Source organism: Eutrigla gurnardus (genome assembly GCF_963514095.1).
Source record: "Eutrigla gurnardus genome assembly, chromosome: 19".
NCBI classification, from domain to species: domain Eukaryota; kingdom Metazoa; phylum Chordata; class Actinopteri; order Perciformes; family Triglidae; genus Eutrigla; species Eutrigla gurnardus.
In genome coordinates, this window is record NC_139930.1 from 8,412,303 (window position 1) to 8,430,246 (window position 17,944).

The 17,944-nt window shown below is 43.4% G+C and overlaps 1 protein-coding gene across 2 annotated transcripts; it reads left to right on the top strand.

The window, feature by feature from the left end:
* Positions 1-1,013: 1,013 nt before the first annotated feature.
* gsna (gelsolin a) lies at positions 1,014-17,249 on the top strand. Of its 2 annotated transcripts, XM_084035330.1 has the most exons (17): positions 1,014-1,170; positions 8,512-8,708; positions 10,019-10,173; positions 10,530-10,691; positions 10,873-11,022; positions 11,097-11,186; positions 11,293-11,425; positions 11,928-12,232; positions 12,486-12,619; positions 13,008-13,098; positions 13,302-13,328; positions 14,725-14,895; positions 15,222-15,396; positions 15,862-15,983; positions 16,085-16,162; positions 16,261-16,321; positions 16,430-17,249. In XM_084035330.1, the coding sequence occupies exons 2-17, from the start codon at positions 8,513-8,515 to the stop codon at positions 16,597-16,599; spliced, it is 2,220 nt and encodes a 739-aa protein (XP_083891456.1). In that variant the 5' UTR covers positions 1,014-1,170; position 8,512; the 3' UTR covers positions 16,600-17,249. The 2 variants fall into 2 exon arrangements, with proteins under 2 accessions (XP_083891456.1, XP_083891457.1); XM_084035331.1 differs by lacking the exon at positions 13,302-13,328 and having other exon boundaries at positions 1,015-1,170.
* Positions 17,250-17,944: the final 695 nt, after the last annotated feature.

The window sequence follows — 17,944 nt, forward strand, 5'->3', positions numbered from 1 at the left end:
AAGATGTTGCTTATAGCTACTGTATAACACTTAACATGTTGTCTATGCCAAACCATGCAGTGCTGGGTTTAAATCACATTATAATCTGTGTTTCCTCTTCAGCTGTAACTTTGGTCATGGTCGGATGTGTTTCAAGGCCTAAAGACTTGTGCTATGCCTCTTTTTGTAGATATTACATGCACAAGTAGACTTGTGATTTTGTTGGCTGCTATTACATATTTAATACATATTCACAAGCAAAATTAGTGCATTTCTTTTGCACAGATATCTAGAACAAATATTGGCAAAGGTGTAATAAAAAAAATGTACTCTGAACATACAGTACACTGCTGATAACCTATGTTATCAGTTAATGAACCTGCAAACCATATTTCTCATGTGTAGGGTAAGGGGCTCAACTAATACCTGGGAACCTAAGTATGATGTCATTATTATGATGCAATCAGTAAATGTCTTCATTGCGAGAACAGTGTCTCATTTTCTTTCCTTAAAAGCAAGTTGGAATCTCACACACCTCTAAAAGACACAATGACAACCTTTGACCCTCAGTTTTCCCCTCATGGGGGGGAAAAACACGTCCAGTGTGCATTACAGTGACGTGCTCACTAGACAGCCTGGTGCTGTTCACCAGGACCAGACAGGGGCAGTGTTGGTCAAGATGCACGCGCTGTTGGAGACCGGAAGTGAGTCAGTCCTGCAGGTCTTCAAGAAAGAAAAAAAACACTTCATCATATATTTTTAAATAAGTTGAAAACCTAACCTTTGAGGCATCTATTTGAATGAAAATAATATCATTAAATGTCCAACACGAACACTTTGGAGCCCAATACAAAGAGCAGAATGCTCACCTTTATGACACTTATCTTTAAATCACTGCAGCCAAAGCTTCACCCTTCGAGTCGTCACCGTTTAGATACGACTAAAGATCGGTTTAATGAAGGCATCAGTGTGCGTGTGCGCGCCCACGCGTCTGCCGGGCCGGGCCAGGGGAGGAGTGTCATAACGGGGAGTGTCCCGGGACAGGAGCATAAACAGCGGCTCCGCACTGCGCCGCCCCGCCGACTCGACGCCTCTCTGCCCCCGCTGCAGCTCCAAGCGTCCACCGCGGCTCCGTCAGCTCTACACCGGTCCGTCCGTCAGTCCGTCACCGATCACAACCTCCGCCTTCAGGTACGTCAAACCCCCGCTGGCTTCAGTGAAACAACAGCAGAGCGCACTGATTGCGGACATTTTGATGCCTCATAATTAGGGCAACAATAAAACGAACCGTTACTTTCCACGAAGAGTTAACAAAGGTTTGATTGAATGAGCGCTGGACAAAAGAACCCAGGTTCACCATAACACTCCCTTTAAAGAGGTGTAAACTCTGCTTTTATTGTGAAAAGTGCAACGCAGCTGCAGCCATATATAGACTGGCAGTCAAAACCCTGCATCCAGTGGATCCACTTAAAACGGGCCCAGGTTCTGCCTGAACACCTAACAGCTAACACCTAACTCTCAGGATGCCACTCCAAACCCAAACTGGAATGTTTACTGAAAAAGTAATGTGATTGAGCATCTGAGATGGTCCTCGGCAGCTGCAAATATGCTCATCTCTATTTTAGGAGGTCTGTGGTTTCCATAGAAACACACAACCAAATAGTGGAGCTGTTCACTGAGGAAGTTAGTCACAACATCCTGCATGCTGTGTGTGTGTGTGTGTGTGTGTGTGTGTGTGTGTGTGTGTGTGTGTGAGTGTAAGAGACATAGACAGGCCTTTGTTAGCCGATCAGAAAGTGCTGTGTCAGGTCCACACTCAGCTCTCAACTGTACAGAGAGTACAGGACCCACCGGCTGTACCTCACATTTAAATAGAGGCCTCAAACAAGTGTGTGCATGTAAAGGGGGAAGGACAGCTGAAGCCCTGTGGATGTTTCTACCCAAAGATCAGGTGTTGCTATCGGGACTGAAGAAGTCTTAGAAAGAAACCTTACACACCCAGCAAACACTGATTTGGTGTTTCACAGGTCAGAAGATGTGTGGTTTAAATCAGGGGCTGTAGGTTACAGCTTGTAAAGCACGTCATGTTACATAATATACAATGTAAAACACCGGCCTGGCTCTGTTTCTTCTAATAACGAAGGTCGTTGGTCCCTCACCCTACCTTCACAGTATCAGTTAAACGTAAACAGGTCATTAGTATAGGGGTGGCTGACATATATGAAGGATGTTTGTGACAGTTATATGGGTGGTTGTTGGGCGGGAACGTTTCACAGAAGACCTCAAACCTGCTCTTTGCTCTCTTCATACATATCAAGTTAGCAACCAAGAGCATGAGTCATCACAGAAAAATATTTACAGACGCTGTATTTGAGGAGAAGAGTTGTGGGCTTTCCCTTCGACCTCAACACAGTCACAGTTTTCCAGTGGAGGAGGAAAAAGGCCACACCTCTCACTGAAAACACACATTCTAGCTGCTTTGCATCTCTGACAGGGAAGTGGTCGAAACTCTGTATCGGATATATCTTTAGAGATTGTGACACTGCCATATTGATACACATCACATTATCTGCAGGTATTCAAGTTAATTCACATGTTATATGCATCTCTGTTTCTAAGATTGCTTTGTTAATGTCAATCAAACAACACACCCTTTTGTGTTAAAAACACATTTGATATGATGAATTCAGCAGCAGAACTGTTCCTCTCTTTTAATAACCCTCCTTATATGAGGGCGGTTGTTTACAAAGCCATAAAGATGCTCTTTGTTCTACACTGAGTAAACAGATGAGAGGGATGCAGAGAGGCTATTATAGAGTGTCAAGTCCATGCAGACTGTTGTCGGTCCTGAGCGAGCTGCCGGACAGCTGCTGCTCGGCCCTCCGGAGGCCCAGAGTGGTGTGCGTGGAGAAAATGAGTCATCAAGAATCCGGCTTCCTGAAGGAGGAATCTCCTTCTTTCTGTGGGGGGGGGGGGGGGGGGGGGGACTTAGTCAGAGAGCTCCCAGTGAGATCATGTGATATCTCTTCGGGCAGCAAGTAAAAAGCTTACTATAGAAGCACAAGTGATAACATCACAAAGAAAATACAAGTGCACATGGGGGGGCTTAAAAGCCAGTAAACTCATATTTCACAGATTAAATTATGATGTTCTTGTTTGTTTGGGACACCAGCAGATAAATCACAAGGGCTTCTCATACAAATGTATCATATGACTGCACGGTTGCAGCTGATCCAGTGTCGAGGCCTCCGGGGAAGGCAGACACAAAAGAGAGGCTGGTAAATATGGGGGAGGGGATGACATAACTGAGGTTGGAATGAGAGACTCATGCATGTTTGTTTGGAGGAGAGTGGTTGGGGGCAACGAGGCTGCACAGAAGGGGCAGAATACCTCGTCATTGGTGGCCTGTAGTTCTATATAAGCTGGCAGCTGTGAGTCCAACAAACTACCCCTCTCCAAGTCACTCCCTCCTACATGTAACAGCTAATGTTTGTTCTAGTCCCGTTCGTTCAATACATTTTGTAAAATAACGAGATCTCATCCTCTCACCTTCTCCCTCGCTCCTGTTACATTTTTATTTTGTCATCTACCTTTTGTCACAGTCGCTACCACATTTTTAAACACCGGCTTTGATTTGTCAAAGCGCGAGGTGAAGCAGACGCGGCGTATCTGCTCTGATGTCCGCTTTATTAAGTATGTGACTGCGGGAGGAAAGAGCTTTGATGTGGAGAGGCAGACGGAACATTTCTCTCCATCAGACGGGAAGATCACAGTCAAAGGCAGTCATTTTGATTTAGCGCCTCGGAAACAAAGGCCTTCAGAATAAGAAGGGGTGTTTTCAACGGGTGAAGCGCTTCAGAGGAAAGGTGTTCGGCTGCCAGCGGATGAAAAAGACTTCTTGAACAAGTCGACTTTTCAGAATTCTATATATTTCAACAAAAAAAAAAAGCAGCTCTGTTTTGAAGCAATGATGTTGTACGTGGGATTGGATTACCAGAAGTTCTCCTGTACTGTGTTTGCATCATGACATCAATATGTCGCCTTCAGGGACTTGAGTGTCTCTGCTGGACCTCCGTCTCTGTGTGAAAGCTCAGATCTTGGATATTGTTGGGTGCGTCCGAGTTAATGAGTGACTGTACATCAACCCAAAGAAGAAGTTACTGATTTGTTGGCAGTTTTTTGGGAACATGAGGTTATTTTATCCTATCTTGTTTTAGATGGTTCCCCAGATATTTAGGAAGTAGTCGTTTGGAGGATGCGGTAGCTATCTCATTTAGATGCGTTTTAGTATTTTACATGTTCAAACCATTTCCTGTTTCCTTTACTTTTAGTCTTCGTGCTAAACTAGTCTCCATCAACGACACAGAAGAGAGGGATGTCAATCTTAACTCTTCAGACTTTTAGAGAGAGAGAGAAAAAAGTGTATGTTGAGCTGTTTAAATATGGCAATAAACATATTATGGTTATGGTTACCTAAAGGGCTGAACCATCTTATCTTGGCTCTCCAGTCCACTTTGTCCAATCACCAATCAGAACTTCACTGATTGTTGTTCTATCAGCTCCAAATCACATTGAAGTCAGATGATCCACCGCAAAAACATGTCTTAGTTACTGTTGTTGTGCTTGAAAACACAAATATCTATGTGTATGAAAGTCTTGTATGTACCAGACTGTTGTGTCGGTATTCAAAGTTTCCATATCGGATCATTTCCAAGTATGAGTGCTCAGTGTTTCCTTGTGGAAATCCACAAAATCTATCAGTGCAGACCTATTTCCCTTAAAACTGCTATTTTATCTGTTGGTATCTTTGTTTTCAGGCTTGACAAAATTAAGGATCACAGTTATAATACTCGTTAAACCTTCTTATAGTGCCACAGAGGCTGCAGATATATTGTCTTTGAGTTTGTAGCTTTCTTGATGCTGGAATCTCCACCAGACTTCTTTAGAGCCACTGTAGGAAAACTCAGCTTTCCACAGCCTCCCTCAAGCGATTGTTCCCAGTGGAATTGCTCAGCTGCCTCATTTTCTCTTTGTCTGGCCAAAACCTGGACCCCGGCGCTGCGTTGTCATGGAAGATCAGATGTTACATAACCTTGTATGACTCCAGTGCACCTGGTTGTTTAGGCTACATTTTGACTGCGTACACTGTGTCCATTGTGTGCAGTCGGTGTGCTTACTACGTGTTTGTGGCCGTATGCAAACCCCTCACAGACATGGACTGATGATGAAATGATAGGTAGACCAACACAGACCTGAAATATGAATCGGCCTTAAAGGAACTTCTCTGTCAGATCTCTGTAGAGCGACAACTGAATATGTTTGCCTCCTTTACTTATAATATCAAATATCTATCCCATAGACTGTTTATAAGAAGTGGACGTAGCCAACGTGACATCACCCGTTGGTTTGTGGACTACGGTTTTGAAGCCTTGAGTTTAGCATTTTGGCCATCGCCATCTTGGAACTTTTGCAACCAGGAAGTGACTATATTTGGACTGAGGAGGAGCGACGGGTGGATCTGACGAACACAAGCAGTAGAGCGTCACCCCAAGCAGCAACCATACTGGATCTGGATCCATCTGGATTCTGTTGGAAAATTGTTAACAATGTTACTTTATTAAGGGTCAACTTCAAGGTCAACTTTATAGCAAAGTGTTAAAGTCATCTTAGCAGTTACTTGCATTGGTAGTGGTGGCAGCGACAGCTCAATCTCAAGATAGCCCTGCCCTTTATGGTCTATTTGATTCTAAATGGACCATAATTTACTAAATGAACATCATGCTGAATTAAAGAAGACTTAAAACTAGAGCTTGAGTCCATAAACTCATGTTTACAATGTTTACTGAGATAATAACTCACATACTTCAGCTCTGGCATCACTTTCCAGAACTGGAGGTTGCCACCTGATCTATCCAAATAATTCATCTTTGACGTATCAGTGTCAACGTCAAATCAAAAGTCAGGAAAGCTGTGAAAAATGTTCTTTTCAGAGTTATCCACTTACTTTTCCATGCTGAAACATTCCATAGCTGTAAAACGGAGCCCAGAGAGTCTGGGGAGCTGAAATGGGGGGAAACGAAGCCCACATTTGTTGGGCTGATTACATGAATTCTGAGCCTCTTCCCTCTTCCAGGGTCAGGAGCGGATTCCTGCCATGCTTGTGGGCAGACGGCCGCCTAGAAGAATGAGCAATTCTTGCACCAGTGTGGACGTTAGTCATGCAGATTGCAAGGCAGCCGGTCCAAGCAGGATTCTTGTGGAAAACTGGATTCTGTGTTCATTCTGAACTACATGACCTCCAGTTTTTTGGGGGGGTAAAACCTGAACCCGATCTTCATTAACAGCTATTTAAAGTTAAGAACATTGAGGGTGTGAACGTCTATCGTCATTTCATTAAAATGAGTAAAACGGAGGAGAATTGCACCATGAAATGTCACAGAAGCTCTTTTCAGAGACTTCAGGTTCTAATTTGAGAACACTGCTTCACTTCAGTGAAAGTGTTTGCGCCCTCTCTGCAGTGTTTTATGTGCCAGCAATGAAACTGTGGTGTGGAGTCAGTTTAGGTCAGAGTCTGCAGCAAAATCTCAGAGGACACCTCTGCTCACTTATGCACAGTGTATGAAAATGACTGACTGACTTATCTGACATTGCAAACATTTAGGTCGAACCACAGAATGGAAAAATAACACATTATGAGTAAAAGTCCTGCATTCAATTAATTTTACTGATGTAAAAGAACATCTAATAAAGCAGAATTGTGGTTATTTTAATAGCTGTGAATTTTTTTAAGTTTTTAAAATGTTGGCCGTCCTTTAATCACGATGTTGTCAGTCCGATCCTCCTGTCCGTGATAAGAAAGTTATTTAGATTGCTGTTTCTCACGAAATCACACTGTTTATCCCTGAGTCCGATTAATGACTGGAATGCATTTCCTTCCTCATAAACCATCACATAGCTAACTAATAGGAGAATCTGAGAAATACTTTGTTTACATCCACGTTAGCTTAAACCTGTTATCCACCTGATGAATGTAAGTCCAATGGTCTTTCTCTTTGAGCTCTGTCTTTGGTCTCCACCAACCAAAGACTTAAAGTTAGCACTCATTATGAACAAAGACCACCAGAGAGTTGAATACTTTACATCATTGTATTACTACTAATGTCTTGACATGAAAGCTGCTTTTTTAATGGTGGATTTAACTACTTTATACACAGTTGTTACGCTATAACAATACATCCTTTTACAAGATCTTAACTTTTTTTACGTCAACAGTCATACTTAAGTAAGATCAGCGAGTTCCTTTTCACCACTGAAACGTTCTTCACTCTGAAATTATCTAAGAAAGACATTCTGTCGTCCAAACCGACAGAATTCACTGATTGCCTCTTGTTAATTCATAAACTGTTCTGCAAACAGTTTCCAGACGCCCATAACAAAGATTTCTAACAGGATGCCCAACTCCCATCTTAAAACTCTCAAACATCAACATGTGCTGCTGAGAGGCCAGCGGGCTGTAACCCAATGCTGCACAGGCAGACACATACTTGAAACACTTGATTTGGGCGCCACATGTCTTCTAAATGCTCCCAGATAGGGCAGTAGTGTGTGTGTGTGTGTGTGTGTGTGTGTGTGTGTGTGTGTGTGTGTGTGTGTGTGTGTGTGTGTGTGTGTGTCTGTGTGTGTGTGTCTGTGTGAGTGAATTTGCCTGTGATTGGACCAGTGGCTGACTGCTGATGTGTCCATTAGGGCACATAGAGTCCATAAAGATGTGGGTGTCAACATTTAAGGAAAAGCCTATTGACTATTGGAGTTTTACATTTACAAAATTTGATTTGTAATCAATAATCATAATGTGGATATAATGACTAAGTGGGTAAAGGGAAATAATACAACAGCTAAAACAGTCGGGCAAAAAATAGAATCGATTCATACTGCAGCCTCTAAAAAAGACAATACTTATGCCATGCAAAGATATTAGGATATCCAAAATCTAAGAGGATATCCAGTCTTATATCATGATATATTACCCTGCCCTAACATACTGTGGAAAAGAAGATATTCTCCATATCTCCTAGCCTCTGTGTCCAGATATGTGGGGCTGCTGCATAAAGTTATGACAGATTGAAGAGCACAAATGTCTCGTTACACAGCCGTCTTTTCCTATACCTAATTATACACAGGCTTTCTTTTGCCACCAATGACCACGCCTGAGTCATAACTGCTAGGACTTCCTTTTCCTGATCAGGAGGAAAAGTGACTCACTCTGCTGTACCATTAATATCTAACTATAGCCCTAAACTTTATCTTTGTATCCATGGCAACACCCCAGCCTTAAGAGGAGTGCCTTCCAGAGCAAACATCTCTGGGAAGTCCCAGTCTCTCTTCTTAAAGGTTATGACACGACTCTTATCTGTTCTAGTATTTGACCGCTGGATCTGGAGGGTAAAATCACAGCTTGTTGCCACGGCAACACATGTACATTTAGGCCTGTAGAGTAGAAGCACGTAATCACAGGTGCGTGTTCGATTGCAGGATGGCAGCGCAGCACCCAGAGTTCGAGCGGGCCGGACAGAAGCCGGGCCTCCAGGTGTGGAGGGTGGAGAGCTTCGACCTGGTGCCCGTCCCCGAGAACCTGTACGGGGGATTCTACACCGGTGACGCCTACCTCATCCTCAACACCATCAAACAACGCTCCGGGAACCTGCAGTACGACCTCCACTTCTGGCTGGGTGAGCTCAAATATAAAATATCTGCTTGTGCATAAAGGGAACATTAAGTTGTAACTTTGTGTTTATTAATTAAAACTAAATTAAAAATGTGTACTTGTAAGAAAAAACGATTCTACTTCAAGGCAGCATAGTCAAACATTTTTTAAAAATTGCATGTGACATGAATCTGGGAAGATGAAAAGGGAAAAACTGGGGGAAAAACTGGAAAATGTAGAAATAACTGAGGACACTGTGTGTTAACAGACAAAGCTGTGTTTGCAGCTGCGGTTACGTTTCTGCTGCGTACTTAGATAAGCCTCTAAAATAATCACAGGCCTTATTTCCACACGCACTCTGTGATCGAAGCTGAAAGGCTGACGGCGACACAGCAGGATTTCACAGCTTTAAAAGAAAGATGCATATGACGTTTTTGGATGAAAAGGGGTTTTGTCTGGAAGGTTTTGCACCATTGGGCATACACAAACAAAATTTCAACGGTGGATTAAGTATTCAGATCATCTACTTTGCACATTGCAAAATAAAATATAAGTCAAAGTGATCTGTAAAATGGTATAAAAAGTAAAATTACACATGCAGAGTGACCCCTTCATAATCCACAAGGATATTACATACATGGTGGATTATTATCACTGATGCAGCAACATCTAAGCAGCATTTTAAAGTCGTAAGTACTGCACCTGTAAGAGTTTGTCTGAATGAAACACATGCATCTTAATAAAGTCAACGTTTCATGAAAACAGAGTTGTTTTTAACTTCAGTGGGGTTTTTTATAATTAGATTTTTTCTCCTAAACCGTCGACATAGGATAATTTTCTCAACCCTTTAAGGTGAATTTAATCTTTCAGCCAACATGGTTTCACTGGAATTAAAAGTCCAAACTGATGTTAGAGTCTAGTAAAAGGGTAAATTAGTATTTGGTCCTGAAAGAAGACAGAGAGTCTTTTAGGATTTAGCTGAAAGCAAACAGGAAAGCCAGAAACTGAGTCGGATCTGTTTTTGATTGATTTCAGGTCCTTTTAGTCACATTGATTGATCATGGAAACTGCATTTACCAATAAAGTGGATCTGATGTAGCCTTCCAACATGCTGCTGAACTACTGTGTGTGACCAGGAATAGAATAATGTTGCATGTATTAATGCGTCTGCTGGGATCTGACCCACTGCCGCTCCCACATATTGATTCTGGACTCGCTGAGTCCTCAGTGAGGGAATCCATCAAACACGAAGCGTGGCTCTCTGGGGAGACGACTGCCGACATTAAACAAGGACCAGGGCTAACATGGAGCGTGTCTGTGGTTCCTCTGGTGCAGGTGATCATTGCACCCAAGATGAGAGCGGCTCGGCGGCCATCTTTACAGTCCAAATGGACGACTTCCTGGGGGGGAAACCCATCCAGTACCGCGAGGTCCAGGGATTCGAGTCCAAAACCTTTCTCGGCTACTTCAAGTCCGGACTCAAATACATGGTAAGATGTCATGTTTATAGCTGCGGACAATTCATAAGGAATAATATGTTTTGTGCTTGGGTTTTGGGGGATTTTAAACCTGGGATCACATAAAGTTAACATTATAGTGTGATTTCTGCCTGTTAACTGACTTTAATGTTATATTTTGTCATATTTTGGAACATTAACTGCATTTATCATTCAGTAGCTGTTAAAATATTAGATCCAGTCTGTTATGAAACTGTTCTTTTGTAAATCAAGTGGCTAAAATTATCCATCCAAAAAAACCCCAAATCTTTCTTTTCCGAATGCTCCGAGGTTGGATCCACTTTTCTTAAAAAGACAAATATTTAATTTTAGAAATGCTTATCTTCCAGAAAGGGGGCGTGGCGTCTGGGTTCAAACACGTCGTCACCAACGAGGTCGTCATGCAGAGGCTGCTCCATGTCAAAGGTCGCCGTTCCGTCCGGGCCACGGAGGTGGCGGTCAGCTGGGACAGCTTCAACCAGGGAGACTGCTTCATCCTGGACCTGGGGGCCGTGAGTCACACCAAGCAGACCTGTATTAGGAAAGGCATCATAATGTGATGTGATTGTCACAACGACAGTTTTTTAGTAGACAAACATTACACGGCCAACAGCACAGATGTTGCGCACTAGAAGCTGTAAGGCAGCAACATTCTGTTCACCTTCTTTTGTATGTGCTCTTCTTGCTTCTCAGGAGATTTACCAGTGGTGCGGCTCCCAGAGCAACCGCTTCGAGAAGCTAAAGGCTACCCAGGTTGCTAAGGGTATCCGTGACAACGAGCGCAGCGGGAGGTCCAAAGTTTACGTCTGTGACGAGGGCATGGAGAGAGAGAAGATGCAAGAGGTGGGATCAGTGGATGATGAGAACAGATGAGCTCTCAAGGGACTCAGTGTTAAAACGGCTGCTTGTGTCCTCAGGTGTTGGGTCCTAAACCAGATCTGCCTGCCGGAGCCGCCGATGACATCAAGGCCGATGCTTCGAACAGGAAGAGAGCCAAACTGTACAAGGTGAGAGAAGAGTGGAAAAACCCCGGACCTCAACATTTCTCTTTAAGATTGCTCAGAAGAACTTCCAAGGATTCAAACTCTCAGCTCCACCTCTGTTGCTTCGCAGGTGTCCAACGCCAGTGGAGGAATGGCCATCGCGCTGGTGGCAGCAGAGAACCCGTTCGCCCAGAGCGCCCTGGAGTCCGGCGACTGCTTCATCCTCGACCACGGCTCCGATGGCAAGATCTTCGTCTGGAAAGGTCAGTGCAGGTCATTTAGGAGGGGTTCGTCTTCGCTGCTGGAAACTTCTAAGAAAAAATATCTGCATACCAGCACCTCTAAACCTCCATAATTAACACGTTGTAAGTTAAATCCGTACAAAAACCAAAGTGTAGAAACAACACATAGTTGTTTTTATGAGGGCTCTTGTCTGTTGTCGGCTGGATGCTCTGACTTCTTGGAGTCTTGTGACCATCTTGAGGTTGCCTGGCGACACAACCTGATTATTTTGTACGGATTAAACACACAAGATATGACCGTGAGGATATTTTTCCCCCTGCTCCCAGTGTTTATGCTAAGCTAACTAGCTGTAACTACCTGTAGCTTGAAATTGACCAAACAGGCACGATGTCGACATTCTCATCTAACTTTCTGCAAGAAAGAGAATAATCTTATATCTCAAAACTGTCAAATTACTCCTTGTATCTATTTCTATGTTGTGTATTATTTAATATCTTATTTCATCTTTTCTCTTGCTTCCAGGCAAAGACGCCAACATGGACGAGCGAAAGGAAGCGATGAAAGCAGCAGACGAGTTCATCAAGAAGATGGGTTACCCCAAACACACTCAGGTCCAGATCCTGCCAGAGATGGGCGAGACGCCGCTCTTCAAACAGTTCTTCAAGAACTGGCGGGACAAAGATCAGACGGAGGGCATGGGCGTGGCTTACATCGCCAACAGCATCGCCAAGATCGAGAAGGTGCCCTTCGACGCGTCCTGCCTCCACGACTCCGCCGCCATGGCCGCCCAGCACGGCATGGTGGACGAGGGCAACGGGGAGAAACAGGTGAGAGGACAGGGCTGTAGTGCCTTGAAGACCTGGTGGGGGGTTTGGGGGAACTTTGAGAAGTTGTGGAGAATCCAAAACCATGGGGGTGGGAGTTTGTGAACATTTAATAAGTGAATAGTAGATATTATTTCATGTAATATCCGTTTAATTTGCTGTAAAATTGTAAATTATTAAGTCCCTAAACAGAAATGCCTGGAGGGAATTTCTTCAAATTTGGCACAAACGTCCACAAACGTTGTTTTCTCGACAGATCTGGCGTATCGAGGCGTCCGACAAGGTGGAGGTGGACCCGTCCACACATGGACAGTTCTACGGAGGAGACAGCTACATCATCCTGTATAACTACAGCCACGGAGGACGGCAGGGACACATCATCTACATGTGGTGAGAATACCAAACACCAACAGTTCAGATGAAGCTGAATTAGGCACATTTCTGTAGAAACATATTCCTGTCAAAACTACCTGAATTATAAAAGATTCCCATAACCACGTCAAAGCTGTCAATCTGTGACTTTAGCTGTTAAACCGGCAGATATGAGACGGAGGATTAAAGGAGGATTTCATGTTTGAGAGGAGACAGAACTCAGTGCTGGGAACTTGCTTTGAATATTTTACAATGAAAAAGAGTTTGTATAAAAGACGTAACACTAGTAGAGCGAAGGAACAAAGTTCATAGATGTATAAGGTGGGTCTTGAAAACGGCCATGAAAAAGTTACCTTGATGATGATGATGAGGAGGATGATGATGATGATGATGATGATGATGACAGGCAGGGCGCAGACTCCAGTCAGGATGAAATCGGGGCCTCTGCGATCCTCGGCGCCCAGCTGGATGACGAGCTTGGCGGCGGACCTGTGCAGGTGAAACACACGGTTCCTTTCGATGCTTTTCATTTTCATGAGCTTCTCATTCGTCAAATAATTCAAGTCTGCCGGCTTACTCTGCACACTCACCTCCTCTCTGATCTGTACATCCTCTGACTGTTTCTCCTCTCCCTGACGGTTTCCCCTCCGCCACCGCCGCTTCTGTCCTCCTTGGTTTCCCTCTTTTCCCATGTCTTCAGGTTGTTGGTGCTCCTATAACCACTCAGGTATTTCCCCTCCCTTCCTCCCTCCTGCTCCTGCATCCATCCTTCAAGTAGAGCTTATGTTAGAGTTTGGAAATAACAGACATCGTTCTGTAAGCTTTGAGTTGTTTAGAGTCTTCATTCGTTTCTGTGTTCTGCATTCACACTTCACTCGCTTACGTGTGTCCTCACTTTGCACAGCCTTTGTGTTCATGTGTGTGTGTGTGTGTGTGTGTGTGTTAAAGCTGTGGTTCTCAAGAAAAGTTTCCAAGCCCCCCCTTTAACGTACACAACACCTTTTAAGCATGTGCTTCCTACCATTCATACTCTGCCATCATTTCCAGTGGAACTCTTTGTATTGGAAAACTCATCAACCTAAATACTTCAGACCTGTTTCATATTGATAAACAGACATATTTCAGTTTGAGTCATGTAAATACTTCTTATACATATTTTAACATTCTTTCCAAAAGCATTCAGAAAATGAACGTAGTCCTCATGAATCCAGATATGTCAAGTAACCAGTCTAAAGCTGACTTCCAGTAAGTGCTTCAACATCTGTACAGATGCACTTTTAATGATACACTGACCCCACTGAGAGAATCACTAAAGGATAGAGGAGGACTGTATCTTTGGAAGATCCTCACCTGACTAGCCTAGCTCAGACCACTGAAGCCTCATATTCACTTCAATCAAATGTAGACAACAGACCTGGCCGGGGCTGGCTATCGCCTGGATGTTTTGACGGTACCAGCACTGATACGATACCTGAGTTTGGGCACAAATACCAAAATGATACCATGAAGAATAAAGTCAGGTTGTTTTTTTTTAACAAAAATAAGTTAAACACCTCAATAAAAGTTGTATAAGCACAAGAACAGGTTTTCTGTTTGGTAAAACATTGTGTTTAATACCTAAAGACGAGCCAGACTACACAATGATGCCCAGAAATAGGAAGTTACATCAACAGCAACAGCAGGTCTGACGGCGGGTAAGGCTGTGTGGAGGTCTGTGATTGGTTGCTGAGTTCTAGCAACCAAAAACAAGGAAACTGACGGTTAATAAATGAGAGATTTGAAGAACAACTTTCGTGCTGTTTAGAGGAGAACGGATTCACACACAGAGACATTCTGTCAGGATTAGTATGACTGCTTTAGGAGAAGTCATAAATATTTATCAGAGGCTGCAGACCATAATCCTGTGTCAGACTCAACCTAGTCATCACTCTGCCTGCTAATCCCACAGTCTCACCACCTTGTGGCGCAGATGGTGAACGCGTGCCTCAGCGCCATCTTGTGTCTGTTAGTCGGGATTGCAGCAGACACGTATCACATATTGTGGTACTTCACCATGCATGAGGTATTTTGAAGTACTGTAATAAAGCAGCATCATTGTTGTAACCGTGGCGTTTGTGTACCAGGTGAGGGTGATGCAGGGGAAAGAGCCGGCCCATCTGATGAGCCTGTTTGGAGGCCAGCCCATGGTGGTGTACAAGGGAGGCACGTCCAGAGAAGGAGGTCAGTCGACTCCCGCAGAGACTCGACTCTTCCAGGTCCGCTCCAACTCTGCAGGACACACCAGAGCTGTGGAGGTAAGGCAACCACACGTTGTATTACTGTGAAAAGGCCAGGAATAAATTGATCATACTCATAAGTAGTGTCTGTGAGCTGGAAAAATACTGAAAATCTACTTATTTTTTCTCCCTGGAAAATAAAATATGACGCATGCTTACATCAGCTAGCACCAACCAATTTCAACCAAATATCATGCCATCCATCCATCAATCAATCCACGGCCTCCCAACGTCAGGTCCCGCCCTCCTCTCCTGCTTCCATACGGGAGAAAGACACTCGACACAACTTCAAACAGTTATTTGTTCTGCACGTTAACCCACAACATCTTTACTCCTCCATGCAGCTCGACGCAGTGTCGTCCAACTTGAACGCCAACGATGCTTTTATTCTGGTGACCCCCGGAGGCTCCTTCCTGTGGGTGGGCGTAGGTGCCAGTGACACGGAGAAGCAGGGAGCTCAGCAGCTGTGTGACATCCTGGGAGTGTCTGCCTCCGAGCTGTCTGAGGGGGGAGAGACTGGTGAGGAGACGCGCTGGACGCACAATAACTATTTCTCTCTGCTGTCGGCTCCAAGCTGTTAAAGTAATGCTTGAATGTGAAGTTAAACTGTTTTCTCTTTGTATCTGAGCTCATCAGTGATTTTGTGATCTGCTTTCAAAGGTCAAGAAGAAGACTATTCAATCTCTGCTCACAATTTCAAATAGAAAAAGAAAAACAGGCGAAAACAGAGTCAATGTTACAAACACGCTGCTTTTCAGGCTGAATTTGTCACAGGGGAAACAGTTTAAATCTGTATGTTAATGGTAGTTTGACACTTATTGTCTATTTTACATTTGTGATTTAAAATGTATGCTGAAGAGTGTTCGTTATCACAGTCGTGTGGTGAAAGAATGAGCAGCGTGTGAATATTAAAGTATGGATCCAGCCATCCCTACTTTAAATGTAAAACACCGTGATAACTTGAAGTGTCCGTTCTGTTCACAGATCAGTTCTGGGAGGCTCTGGGAGGAAAGACAGAATATCGCACTTCTACCAGACTCAAGGACAAGATGGACTCTCACCCACCCAGACTCTTCGCCTGCTCCAACAAGACTGGAAACTTTATCGTAAGTGATCATAATGCAAAATAATGTCACAGTTATTATTCACACAAATCACAGTTAAGAGTTTTCACGAGAACATTCCCTACGGCTCCACTAAATCTCAGATTGAGGAGGTACCCGGGGAGATGACCCAAGAAGACCTCGCCACTGATGATGTCATGATCCTGGACACCTGGGAGCAGGTAAAGAAACCAGAGGCTGCTTTAGATGCAGCGTACGGATTCAGAGCAGAGTCACCACTATAAAAGGAGCAAACACGTCAACATCTTCCCATTTTCAGGTGTTCGTCTGGATCGGAACCGAGGCCCAAGAGGAAGAGAAGACTGAAGCGATGGCGTCTGGTAATCCCATTTATGCTCGTTTCGCAAACATTATTCTGCGTTACATTTGTGTTTCAAGTTTTACTCAAAGACCAGCACTAACGCGGGCCTTGTCCTCGTCTCGCTCAGCGGTCCGTTACATCGAGACGGATCCGGCCAACAGAGACCGCAGGACGCCCATCGTCAAGATCAAGCAGGGCTTCGAGCCGCCCACCTTCACCGGCTGGTTCCTGGGCTGGGACCACGAGTACTGGACCAGCGACCCCCTGGAGCGCGCCATGGCTGAGCTGGCCCTGTGAGACCTGATCCTTACCCAGACTATCAGCCCTGACCTTTGACCCCTCTGCTCCGCCGCAAGCACTGAGCTCCAATCATGAGACTTTTTTAGCTGCCAACGCGCCCAGAAAACTTTTTTTGTTATGTTTGTGATGCAGGTCGAAGTGTGTAATTCACTTTGTCTCAACCAACAGCTTCAGTAGAAACACAGGCTTCCTGTAGGGTTTGCACTAAATACACTATGCTAGTTTTTATTAAAAAACAATTTTACACATTCATTTTATATATTGATAAAACAACCTGTTCACTAGTGAAAGTCTGGGTGTGCTGCAACATCAGAAACCACACTGCCAAGAAAACTTAGAAAAAGCAATACAAGTGATGCCTTAATATCCCTCCTTTAGTTTACAGTAAGCCAGCTTTTTTCTTTTTATAAAAAGGTACTGTTCCAGTTTAAGGGTGCCTTTATAGATATGTTGTTTACACCTTCAGTTCCGATGCCTCTTATATTTATTTTTTTAAATGTCAGATTCATGGAAAGCTTGTGTGTTGCTGCGATAGCCAACTTTAAATGGGGAACCAACGCTTTGCTGCTTAACAACCCAGTTACGCCTTCTGAGTCACTTTCTAAGGTTTCCCTTGTCATCATTTCAATAAAACCTAATAAAACGTGTCAAGTGTGTTATGTCTCTGTTTTTACAAATATCTGCTTGCAACGCTGATGTGAAAAGAATAAAATACAGACAAAATGCTTTTTGGCAGCATCTTTATTTTAAGTCTTCAAATATTTGTATTATCCAAGGATAAAACTATATAAAACAGCAGTGAGCTTGTACAAAATAATTAGTGTGAGGTGCAGAAACCAAACCGCCATTAATTCGGATTAAAACTTGGTGCAAGCCGGGTGTATTATGAGAGAAATAAGATCAAATAAAAAGTTGCTTCTCTCAACACAAAAACTGCCCGAGAAAGCGGACAAGACTTGAACATTACCGAGTGGTTGGTCTTGCTGTGGATGCATGTAACTTGCTGTGGATGCATGTAACAGCAAAAATAATACTCTCTCCCATTGTCATAGCAACTCAAATATACAGGAGTTACTGTAGTAAAACAAAGTAACAGCATTTGTAATTCATAAAATGTAACATGTAACAACTTTAAATCTATCTACAGTAAAAACCTTACAGGACTGTAATGGATGTAATATATATATATATATATATATATATATATATATATATATATATATATATATATATGAGATAGATAGATAGATAGATAGATAGATAGATAGATAGATAGATAGATAGATAGATATAGACACACACATAGTAACACCAAGTCAGACATACATTTGATATTTAACAT

Coding starts and splice junctions, on each gene's coding strand:
- gsna (XM_084035330.1), top strand. CDS start 8,513: ATGGCAGCGCAGCACCCAGAGTTCGAGCGGGCCGGACAGAAGCCGGGC. Junction 11,187..11,292: donor AGAGAGCCAAACTGTACAAG/GTGAGAGAAGAG, acceptor GTTGCTTCGCAG/GTGTCCAACGCCAGTGGAGG. Junction 11,426..11,927: donor CAAGATCTTCGTCTGGAAAG/GTCAGTGCAGGT, acceptor TCTTGCTTCCAG/GCAAAGACGCCAACATGGAC.